The sequence below is a fragment of the Condylura cristata genome, unplaced genomic scaffold (assembly GCF_000260355.1).
Source record: "Condylura cristata isolate star-nosed mole 26May11 unplaced genomic scaffold, ConCri1.0 scaffold00008, whole genome shotgun sequence".
NCBI classification, from domain to species: Eukaryota; Metazoa; Chordata; class Mammalia; order Eulipotyphla; family Talpidae; genus Condylura; species Condylura cristata.
Window position 1 is genome coordinate 55,764,951 of NW_004567109.1, and position 11,925 is coordinate 55,776,875.

Here is an 11,925-nt window from a genome sequence, read left to right on the forward strand (position 1 = left end):
AAGCCAGGGCGGCGCCTGGGGATTAGCATTCCTAATAAGCGTCTCACTTAGCGAGTGCCTACGTGGCATTTCTTCAACTGCTGAAGAACCCATCTCTGCGTCTGTGTAACTCCCTATTGTTCACAAGCTCCAGCCTTATCTTTCTTCTAGTTAAAGTGTAAGGCTGATGCAATTTTGCTTAGTTTATGACCTATTGATTCTGGACAACGGGGTGTAACCAAGGGTTGTCCTTGGTAATTGTAACTGGGTGGTCCCTAGGAGAAGGGAAGTTCCAGGTTCCCTGCCCCACCCAGAAGGAGGGTGGAACTGAGCAGAGAAAAAGGAGAGAGAAGAAGAGAGAAGGAAGGCAGATGGAGAAGGAGACCTAAGGAAGCCACATGGAGCAGCAAACATGTGATGAAGAAACCGGGCTTGTTTCCTGACCCTGGACTGGTTAAGGCAGATGTGGGTGAGATACCTGTAGGGAGGTGACTATGGCAGTGTTTATATTGATTTTGATTTTGCTCTTTTCCTCTCAGATTTGTCTGGCCATTTCTGACCCTTTTCCATGGGTCCCGGCCAGAAGGTGCTTTAGTCTTGTGGCAGGCTTTCAGGCCTTGCTTTGGGCCAGTCCCTTTTGGGTTGACTTTTGCCCACGAGGGGATGGGTAACTTCAGGTGTTTGATTTAGAAGTTATATTCTTTGTGTCCCATATTGTATATTCACTGTATTAAAGTCACTTTTCATTAAAGCTTTATATGTTTTGTCTTGTTGCGGCGGATGGCAGACCCACTTAGAGCAGGCAGGTTTTGGGGCTTCAGGGGTGCCTCTCTCTGAATTGAGGTGCCCTATAACAGTACCAGGACACTAGGGTGTTTCAGATTTAGGAAAGGGCTCAGGCAACTTGGATCACACTTGCAGCTCTACCCTCTGTGGGAATGCGGGTGGATGTGACGTGCCTCTTTTTCCGAGCCTCAGTCCCCACATAGGGGATACATAGTCTACATCCCAAGTGTGTTGAGTGAGATACTGCCTAGTTCTGAGTAAAGCAGTGGATGCTAGTCATGGCGATTTTTGTTTTTGTATTATTTTCAGTATTTCCGTGCACTGATGCTTCCGTGTCGCACCGCAAGGGAGTGGCACAGCACCACCTCTGCAGTGCTGCCCTGTTGGGGGGAGACGGTGTTAGGGCCACACACAAGGAGCCTGCAAGGAGCGAGACTGCACTGATTCACTTTGCTTTTGTGAAGTCCCTGTGGCCTGTCTGGGGGTGTGAATTGTTGTGGAGAGGGGTGGGGAGAAGGGTAGTTTCCACAGCATTGCACTGGCGGGGGTGGGATTTAAAGTGCATATTTGATTGAAATGCATTTTAATTACAAAAACTCCTCATCTTGGAGCTGGCCTGCAGATCTCTTCAAGACTCCAGGATAGACTGGTTTCTTTCTAATTTGTCCTAGAATTCATGGGACCTTGGTTACAGGAGAGTGAGGTTTCCAGGGGTGAAGCGTCTCCATCTCTGGCTGTTTATGTCTTCAGCTTCAACCCTCTGGCATCCAGGCCAGACCTGCGTCCCGGGCCGCTCCGTCCCGCCTTCATGCTCTCTGTTCTCCTTGAGAGTGCTGTCCATTCATCGCGGAGTGCGCTGGGCGCCACTGGAGGATATTCTACCCACCTTCAGGCTCAAATTCCTAGTCATAAAACCTGCCTAGTTCTCATCTTAATATATTTATATACATCTCAATATATTTATATACATCTCCTGGAGTCTCGAAGAGGTCTGCAGTGTGATTTACATCTGTCTTTCCTCCCTTTTGCTTTTCATTAAGTTCTTCAGTGAAAGAGCAGCCCTGAACTGAAGTCAAGTCGTGGGGTGGGAAAAGCCAGAGGTGGTGGGGAGGGGGTTTGGAGGCTTCCCTCACCCTCACACTGTGAATTCCACAGCCTGACACCTGGTGTCCCTCTGAGGCTGTGAGGCAGATGTTCTTAGCCAAACCAGAGGCACTCACATCCTGCACTTCCTCTGGTAGTGAGCTCTAGTTTTGGGGTGTCAAAACAAAAAGGAAAACAAAAGACAAGACAGGCTCATGCCTCAGCCCCCACATTTTTTTAGGTGCCCCTCCACCTGTGGGGTCACCTTCTTTCTTCTGTTATCCCATCCAAATTCCATCCACCTACAGGCACTAGCCTCATTTCCCACCTCCTAAATGTGGGCAGGCTTCTCTCTCTAGTCTAAAAGCTTCTTTTTGCTCTCTTCATCATCCTAGAAGTCATTAGGGAGGGACAGATGAAGAAACCCAGAAGTTCCTTTTTTTCTAAATGCATGCTTAATATTACTTTTTCCTTCCCTGGGTAAGAGGCCTCAGAGGGAGGAATCAAAACCTCTTGCAGTTGCTTCTACACTCAACACTATGGGGAATCTGAGAAAGATGGGTGAATCCACAGTTTTTAGATTCTTGGATCTAAGAATTGGGAAGGTGACTAAACAGCCTTTGGAAACAGTGTTCTCAGTGAGATAGCTCTGCTTTTCTAGCTCTGGAGAGAAGGACATACTGGCAAGGCGGTGGAGGAAGGGCAGGAGGAGAAGAGAGATTAGGAGACAAAGTACCTTTCTTTATCTTACCCTTCTGGCTGCCTCCCTCCCCCCATCCATCAATTGATCAAGCTATCCACCTACTTAGGGAAACAGAGACTTAGAGTGACACCCACAGAGACAAGCACATAAGTCAACAGAGACAGACTGAGAGAATTAGACTATAACCAGAGAATTAGAGAAGCACATGATAACGAACATGCAAATGACACACAGACTGAACACGAAGAGTAGGAGTTAAAGAAAACTCCAGAGCCTCTGCTCAAATTCAGTCAGAGGCCTTAGGCCCATGTGTGGGGGCACAGGAAGGCTTACCTGAACCCTTTGTCCAGGGTGATGCACTTGGCCTTATGCTGACAGAGATTCATCTCCGGCACGCAGTGGTCAATCACCTCATCGCACAGCTCCCCTGGTGGGGTGGGTGGAGAATTGGGCCTCAGGCAGGGCATGGGGGAACCCAGCCAGAAGGTCTTGCTCATCCAGCCCTCAGCAGAAGGTCAAGGACAGCAGCAGCCCTGCAGTCACCCATTTGGCCTATCCCCTCTCCTGGTGCTCTGCCTCAGTTTCCCTAGCAGTGATAGGGGGAAGATTTCAGGATCTCCCTGGGCTCAAGCACCCTCTTTCAGCTATTTCATTTGGTCTGCAGGGCCCTGGCCTGGCACTATGGTTATGCGTCATTTCACTCCATGCACTGAGCATGTCCTGCATGGTGGGGACACAGATAACGCTCCTGTTCTTCCCCATGACCCCGTGAATGGGGGACTGTAAAGTAAGCAGGCAATCACCACAAAGATGTAAGTGTGACAACAGTGGAAGTCTGTGGGGGGGTTCCCAGGGGTACAGACAGGGCCCAGCAGCACAGTCTACCTGGCACAGACTGGTAAACCTCTTGGATTTCCTCAGAGGGGAAAACAGGAAAGGAATTTGGGGCTCTGGTCTATGGCAACCTTAGAAATCCCTATGCCACGAATGGGCCATAAATACTCAGGGCTGCCCTTGCATAGAAGCCCCCAAAGTTCACGCCAGGTGAAAATGTGGTGTAGGAGTGTGGGAGGTGGGCCAGGTAGGCAGTTCCCAAGCAAGCCTAGATTGGGGGTCAGTGGCAGGTATACCCTGAGCTTTGTCTTTCCTCAAATTCTGCTGGGTCAAGTCAATTGGAGAACGATGTAAAAAAAGGACAACTTCTACCAGATGTGGTACATATACACAACAGAGTATTACTCAGCAATCAATAAAGATATAAACTCACACCATTTACAGCAATGTGGATGGAGCTGGAAGGGATCATGCTCAGTGAAATAAGTCAGAAAGGAAAAGGCAAATTTCAGATGGATTCACTTGTAGGAAGAATGTAGAGGAACCAAAGAAGGGATCAGGAAAAAAAAAGTAATTATAATAAATTAAAAATCAAAATTAACAGGGAACTATAAATCAAGAGACAGTCTGCAGGGGAGGTGGAGGGAGAAGGGTCAAAAAGGGAGGGAAGAACACAAGGGACTGTGGTGATGGTGCACAGGTGAGCTGGTGGGGGAATTTCATGGGGATTACACCTGAGAGGAGAAAGCAAACATTGTACAAAAATGAAGAGTGATGTTAACTACATATCAAATTATAAACAATGGCAAAAGTAGGAAAAGCAGAAAATTAAAACTCCAAATGTAAAACTTGAAAAAAAAAAAAAAAAGGACCACTTGTACCAATGGAAGTTTCCTCCAGGCTGGGAAATGGGGGCAGGAGAAGGTTCCCAGGAGACAGGACAGAGGAAGATACTGAGTTGACTGGGGAGTGAGAGACAGACACAGTCCGGACTCTTCTGGGCCCTGGCCCTGGCGGGACAAGCTCCTCCTGCCCCAACCTGGGAGGAGCCTGACCTCACTTTCCCCTCAACCTTTAAAGCCACAGCCTCTTCCTTCTACCCTGGGGAGATCCAGACACGTGCATGAGCTTCTGAGTAAGACTTGTGATGCTTTCTGGGGACACACCGAACCATGACATTCTCAGGAATAAAGTACAAATCGGAAATGGACAAATCAGAAGTGGACCCCTAGGCAAGTAGACACCAGAGGCCATCTATAAGGGCAGCAAACTTGGGTGTCATGGCTCCTTAGCACCTTCCCTCAGCTCCCCACTGCTCATTTGCTCTCGGCAAATTCATTCAAGCCCCGTCTCTGTCCCAACCCTAATTTGAGCCCCTCTGCCTTGCCCTGATGAACTGCTGGGATTGTGACTGTCTCTCTTCTGAGACTGAGCAGGTCCTTCTGGGCCAGTGGTTTGGTTCTACATGGCGAGTCCTTTCATCTGAGGGAGTCCAGAAGCCCCAGTGGGTTAAGGGCACACCTTGGCCTTCTTGGTCTCTCTAGCAGCTATCTTAAATCTTTGCACATAAAAAGTGCAGAGCAAGTGTTCCTGCTGCCAACGGACGCTTGCCCAGAACTCTGTTCTCAAAAGGTGGGAGCTGTCTTAAGGGAAGCAGACCAAAGGCAGCTCTTTCTGTACAAAGCCTCCGAGGGACTGAGGAGGCCAGGCGGCTTTCCCACTGGCCTTAGCACACTCCAGCAGTCCCAAGACCTAGCTGAGGAGCTAGAGGCCTGTGTGAGGCACAGGGTCGTGTGGGGCCATGGGGGCTGCTGGCTCCCTTCTCTGCAGGACTTCTGTCCCTCCTGCACATCTCCCACCTCCCCCCGCCCACCTTGGCCCTGACACCCAAGTCTGGTCCCAAAGGCTTGCACCATCTGGTCATCCTGGCCTCTATTTCCCAAAATAGGTTTCTTTCAATACAAGGTTGCTGGGTTGCCAGGGAGTTGTGGGGTAAGGTAGGAGGGGCTTCTGAGATCCAACAAGTTTGGGGTCTGCTGGTTAAAACAAAGTTAAATGGTTTGCTTTTGAGCTGGAGTTTTCCGAACCTTTAAAATGCTCATTTTAATTAAAAAAAAAATCTCTGTAAGAAGAGGATTATATTTATATGCAGTGTTTCCCAAACTTTCTTGCCCACAGGGACTTTTCCTCAATCTATGGAATTTATGGAATTCCAGTTTGGGACCTGGCACTGCTCGGTTCCCATTTGGGAACTTTAGGGTGAGTCAATGACTGTGTTGGGAGCATTTGTACTGGGGTGAGGGCATTTTGCTTTATAACCTCACAGTACATTTAACTGTCCTCGTTAGGGCTGTTAATACTGGAAATAATGGTGCTGTGCTTTCTGGGGGGCAAGGGGTAGAGTGATATCCTCCAGTGCAGTGCCTCCTTCTGTTCTCGGATGGTTAGTTGCCTCCTCTGTGCCCCAGGCCCCCTGGGCTTCTGGTGTTCATTCTTCTACTGAACACACATCTCTGTCTCCTTCACAGCGAGCATCTCATTAAAAGAAACTATCTTGCTCACTTCTGCATCACCAACACCTAGCTGAGTGTCTGGAAAAGGGAGATTTCCAGAGGAGGCTGGCTAGATCTAAACAGGGCTTAACAGACATGCCACCTCTTGGCCAGCCTTGAATACCAGGGCGTGTCAGAGGAGGGGATGGCATCACCAGACAGTGGAAAGGAGCCTGGAGGCCTGTTTCAAAGTAGGGAGGATCGATGGTTTGCTGGAAAGAGGGTGGCAGGGTTGGCAAAGCAAAATGACAGCAGCTTTGAGTGGCCCCTCATGGCAGAGTATGGGGTTGGGGGCACAGGGCTATCCACAGGGGGTAGGAGGTGGGGGCCCCTGAAAGAAGCTAGGGAAGAGGTGTCCTCCCAGTGGCCGCCATGACAGCCACCTGGGACCTTACCTGTGTAGTTAGGTGGGCACACACACACGTAGTTGTTGATCCCGTCCACACAGGTGGCATTGTTCTCGCAGTCATTGTCCTCACAATCGTCAGGGTTGACCTCACATCGCTGCCCCTCAAAGCCCAGAGGACAGGAGCAGCTTTGGAGGTGTGCAGGAGGAGAGGAAGGCACCAGGGGTCAGGGAGCAGACCGGTGGGGAGTGGAAGAGAGGAAGGCAGGGGTGGAAAATAGTTAGTCAGGCCCGGGGCAGCACTCTGGACACAGGACTTGGGGTCCTGAGTGGGAAGCCCTTCAGGGTCTAAGACTCCTCCTTTGGGCAGTAGTGTTCCACCTCCATCCTCCATCCTGGATGGCTGCCTGGCAGGTGCGGGGGGCATCGCCAGCAATAGCACCTCCTTGACCGCTCCTGGGCTGGACGCAGTCTGCCGGATCTAGCTCAAGGCCCTCCGGCTTCCTTTTAAGCCTCCTTTGCATTCTGCTCCTCAGAGACACAGTCTCTTACAGACTGAGCGAGAAACAGCGTGACAGACAGCCTGTTCCAGGGGCTTCTCTCTTGAGCAGGAGCAGGCAGAGTGGCTAAGATCTGCTTCACTTTTGTGGGGATAAATTCTGGCCTGCCACTTCCTAGTTGTCTGACCTTGGAAAATGAACTGAATTCTGTGTGTCAGCTTCATCCACTACCGGCTGGAGTAACAACTGTACCCCAAGGGTGGCTTGGGGATTAACTGAGATTATTCAAGTAAAACAGATACAAGGGTACAGAGATCCAAGAAAATGCTCAGAACATGCTACATAGCTTTAGTTCTAGACAAAACCAGCCAAACCTTTCCCCTGGGATGCCATTTCTCCTCGTCCTGCAGTTCTAATTCCAAGCTCCCTCCAGCTTCTGGGGGATGAGGGGTGGACTGGGAGGGCCCTTCTCTTGCCAATACTGAAGTTTTGTGTGAACTTGGCTTAAAACACCATAGATGAGCATGATGCATTTCCTCCATTTCTCTCTGGAGTGTTAAATCTCCTGGATAAAAGCCTCAACTCTCCTGTCCTCTGCCCTATTTTGGCCATATCGCCAGGATGAGGGCTGCAAAATAAATCAGAACAGATACAGACCAGGCAGACAAGAAGGAGGATGGAGCATTCTGGAGGGTGCAGATAGGAGACCAGTGTCTGATTAAGTGAACCCCTAAGTGAGCACAGAGCTGAATGTTACTCTTTCTTAGGCCCAACCCACTAACCAGTAATTTATACCCCATCCACGAAAGCGTGTCCAGTGTCAGACCTAGAATTGTAGGTCTCTCTGGTACAGAGACTGCTGGGATTTGGGATTTAGCTAAAAATTGAAACAAAACTAACAGAAGTGGATTTCTGGGGCCCTAGACTCTTACCTAAACTCCTTCCTCTACAACTTAAAATTAGCATCACGTTTCCAACAAAGGTCAAGGGTTCTGGGGCCTGAGCTCTTGAGGAACAGCAACATGAATCTTGTTCCTTTTTTTTCTTCAGGACCTTGGGCTTACAGGAAAAAAGATTCTTCTTGAAAGAGCCAGACAGGACTGGGTTTTCTGAGATCAGAAAGCTCAACATTGCCCACTTTCCTGAAGTGGGTCACAATGGCTGTCCCCAGGGCCTGAGCATTGTGGGGAAGTGAGGCAGATGGGGCAGGTCAGGGGAGTGAGCTAGCTGGTGGAGTGGTCAGAGAGTGGGAAGGAAGCTAATGTCTCCTGTCTTCACTGGAAGCCCTGGGAGTGGGGTGGAGGTTGCCAAGGGCCACCCAGTCGCTCCATATCACCCAGTCAGCTGTGGGACCTAGGACAGATCACATCTCCCCTCTTGGTCTCCTGCCTGGCCAGATCTGATAGCCTGGCCCTTCTTGTAAATGGATACATGTCAAGATGGAGAAACATCAGTGAAGTGAGGTAGCTGATGCTTCCAGAAGAGGTGTTAGGGGTTGGATGGTGTTATGTCTCCATGAAAGAAATATTTCAGTCATAATTCCCAATAACACAGGTTATTGGGAGTTAGTTAATGTGAGATGGGATCACACTGGAGTAGGGTGGGCCCCAAATCCAATATGGCAGTTGTCCTTAGAAGACAGCCACGTGAAGAGACATGGGGTGAATGCCATGTCATGATAAAGACAGAGAGGGGGGCGAGGCAGCCATGAGCCAAGGATTGCTAGAGATTGCCAGCAAACCCCCAAAATCCAGGAAGTGGAGAGGAAGGGCCTTCCTCATGGGTTGAGGAAGCACAGCCCTGCTGACATCTTGACGCTGGACTGCTGACTTCCAGAACTGTGAGTCTACATTTCACCCAGTCTGGGACACTCTGCAGGACAGTTCTGGGAAACTAATCCAGGAGGGAAGAAGGGAACCAAGCTTTCCTGACAGCTGTTCCTCCCTTTAATTTCCCACCAGGCTCTGGCCTGAAGGGGGAGAGGCTTCCTGCTAGCTACGAGCTGAGCCAGACACAGTACTTGGGCCTCTTTGCCCTACCCATCCATATTTTCCTTGGAGATCTGGGCCCTAGCCCTTGAAAATTAAATCCTAGAAAATTTCCAGTTTATTTGATGTCTTCAGTGAGCCTGGGCCGAAACCAGCCTGGCCCTTCTAATCACCAGTGCCTCCAACCCAGAGGGTCGAAGCACCTGCCCGCAGGGGGCGCTCCTCCCTTTGCTGACCCCAAAGCCGGGCAGGGTGGGCAAAGCCAGATTTTGCCCTGGCAGTGTGTTTCCTGTGTGGGGCCGTGGCCACCTCAGTGAGATTTCCCTGTGGTTTCTCCTCACCCCTGCTTTCATCAAGAAAGCAGGAGTGGGTGGTTTGGCTGGCCCCGGGCAGGAAAACAAACTCTGCCTTGAATTTCACTTTCCAAGAGTCAGAGTTTGATGGGGCTGGCTTGGCAGGTGGTCACAGGGGCGGCTGGTTCCCCGGGGAGGAGAACCGAGAGCCCAGGCCTGATTTCTTTCACAGACCACACAGCAGCCTCCGGCCAGAGTGCCTTTCATAACTAATTGTTTGCAACCTGAGCTCTTAGCCTTCTACATGGAGCTTGGCTTTGGGTACCCCTACTTTATGGCTGAGGGCTGCCACCTACTCAGCTGGCTCACAGGGTACCAGCAGAGCTCGTTCCCACCAGCCTGATTTTGCCAGGGTCATGGGCTGGGGAATTAGGCCCCTGAAAGCAGATGGGGAGGGTGGGAAAACAGGAGGGGCCCTGAGGCTTGGCAGAGGCCCAGAAGGCCCCATCTCAGGAAAGGGCTGAGAAAACGGAAGTGGCTTCTAGCTTCTTTTCCTCCTAGCCCAGGGAGGAAGGAGGCAGGTTGGAAGACCCAGAACAAGAGTCAAGACGAGACCTAGAGCAAATCAATCTCTGGGCCTCTGCTTCTTTGTCTGCTAAATGAGGAAGTCCCTACCCCACCAGCTAGAGTCACTGTGAAGATTTAGATGAGACCACATTTGATCATGAGACCCATAATAGTCATGTGATCAATGTCACCTATTATTGTTTTTGATCACACAGATAAGAGTGGTGGACTTGTTAGGCTTGTGGGTCTTTGGTCAGCATCCTATCCTTCTCTGCCTTAGCCAACAACTGTGGTGAGCCTCATAGTTCTCCTGGTCCTGGAACAGACTATTGGAGGTCAAATCCCTGCACCTATGCTCACTGTCCATGCAACTGTGGGCAAAGGACACAGTACCTCAATTTTCCTATCTGTCCAATAAAGAAAATAGCAGCTTCCTTATAAGGTGTGAAGAGCCTTGAAATCATTTACATAAAGGACATTACTGTGTGGGCACACAGTAGGTCCTCAGTGAGCACAGTTACGCTTCTTCCCCAGGTGCCTGCCCATGAAACCCTCAGGGGAGGGAAGACCCAGGCTGGGTCATTACCTGAAGCCATCCTTGTGGGCCTCGCTCAAGTGGCAGGTGCCTCCGTGCTGACAGGGGTTCTGGATGCAGGTGTTGATGGGCACGGTGCAGTCTTTGCCCTGCAGGACAGAAGAGACAGAAGTCCCTGGTTAGGGAACTTTCAAAGGCAGCCATGACCCAGGAGACCTCTGTGAGTTCCCAGCATTGTTTGTGATGAGGTGGGGTACAAGGATGCTCTGGGTCCTGCCTGTTGTGTGACTCAAGAGACAGAAGGAGCCCTGACTTCTGGTCATCCCACATGAGAATGGATCCCAGCTTCACCACTTCAGGACTCACACCCTTCACTGAATCCTAAACTTCAGAGCAAGAACATGGGCTTTGGAGACAGGAAAAACTGATTTTATGCCCCCACTTCCTCTTTTCCTGTTTGTCTGACCTTTATCTTGTATCATCAGCCTTTTAACATCTCCAAGCCGACCATAAAGTTCTTATGAGCATTAAAGTAGACCTTTCATACAAGGACGTGCTTAACATGACGGCACACAGCTAGCACATAGTAGGTATTCTATGAGTGCTAGTAAATAATATTATGATTAGCATTACTGAAGCTTAAATAGAATATGGGACTTGAGTAGGGTATATTAAGGGTGAAGGGGGTCAACAGACTTTGCACCTACAAAGTGAAAAATCCCACATCTACATCTTTGATGGAATCGGGTTGGGGCCAGGTGTTGGTATTTATCCTAGAGTTCTGCAGGTGATTCTAAAGTTAGGGAAGACTGAGAATCCTGTGACAGAATTATAGGTAATGTCCCTCTAAATGGGATATTTGAGCAGAAGAGACAAACATGTGGTAGGTGACTGAAGGAGCAGTAAGGACAGAGGCCAGAAGGAGGAGATCAAGGAAGAGCCTGTGAATGTTAAAACCCAGTGTTCCTGGGGACAGCTCACTGGTTGGTCCTCTGGTTCTGGCTTCTCCCGACTGATGGACTAGTGTTGCACCTAAGTTTGGCAAGTACAGCAGGTTGTCCAACAATGTGGTTTTGTTCATCATCACTTCTTTATAATAACATGGATGAGAAAAAATATTGATGTCCTCCAGGGCCACTGTGTAGTGTTTGCAATGCCGTGCGTTGTCTGCTTCCTACTGTGTCCATCTCTACTGGGTTTTCCACACATAACTACGATTTCCTCCTACATCCCAGAGGTGTACACATGAGGGCAACGAGACTGGCTCAACTGAGCCTGCTGGCAGGAGTGAGTATGTGTGTGATGGGCTCAGCGATGGAAGAGTCTCTTCAAGGTTGGAATCCTTTCTTGAGCTCTGAACTGCTGGGACAGGCTCTAGTTATTTATGATCCTGAACTGGAATAAGCATTTTGGAAAAGGAATGAATGAATGAATAAATACAAATGATTATTTAATTGATCTCTGAACAACACCAGAGAGGGAGGAGGCTTCAAATAACTAAAGGAACCCTGAGATAAAAGAAGGAAAATGGAGATATTATGTTACCTGATCTTAAAGCATACTATAAAGAAATTGTAATCAAAACAGTATTGTAATGGAACAAAACCAGAAACAAACCAATGGAATGGAACTGAGAACCCAGAAATAAACCCACACATATATACACAGTTAATTTATGACAAATGAGCCACAACCAAATGATGGAGAAGAAAAGTCTTTTCCACAAATAGTGTTGTGAAACTTGGAAAGCTGCATGGAG

The 11,925-nt window shown here is 49.3% G+C and overlaps 1 protein-coding gene across 2 annotated transcripts in view; it reads right to left on the minus strand.

Annotated features, from left to right (window-relative positions):
• SLIT3 (slit homolog 3 (Drosophila)) overlaps positions 1 to 11,925 on the minus strand; it is a 580,975-nt gene that overhangs the window by 20,138 nt on the left and 548,912 nt on the right. For both annotated transcript variants that reach the window (XM_004679197.2, XM_004679196.2), the window contains exons 27-29: positions 10,218 to 10,315; positions 6,333 to 6,472; positions 2,885 to 2,978 (exon numbers count right to left, since the gene is read on the minus strand). In XM_004679197.2, the coding sequence (XP_004679254.1) occupies positions 2,885 to 2,978; positions 6,333 to 6,472; positions 10,218 to 10,315 (332 nt within the window). The remainder of the gene's footprint in view (positions 1 to 2,884; positions 2,979 to 6,332; positions 6,473 to 10,217; positions 10,316 to 11,925) is intronic.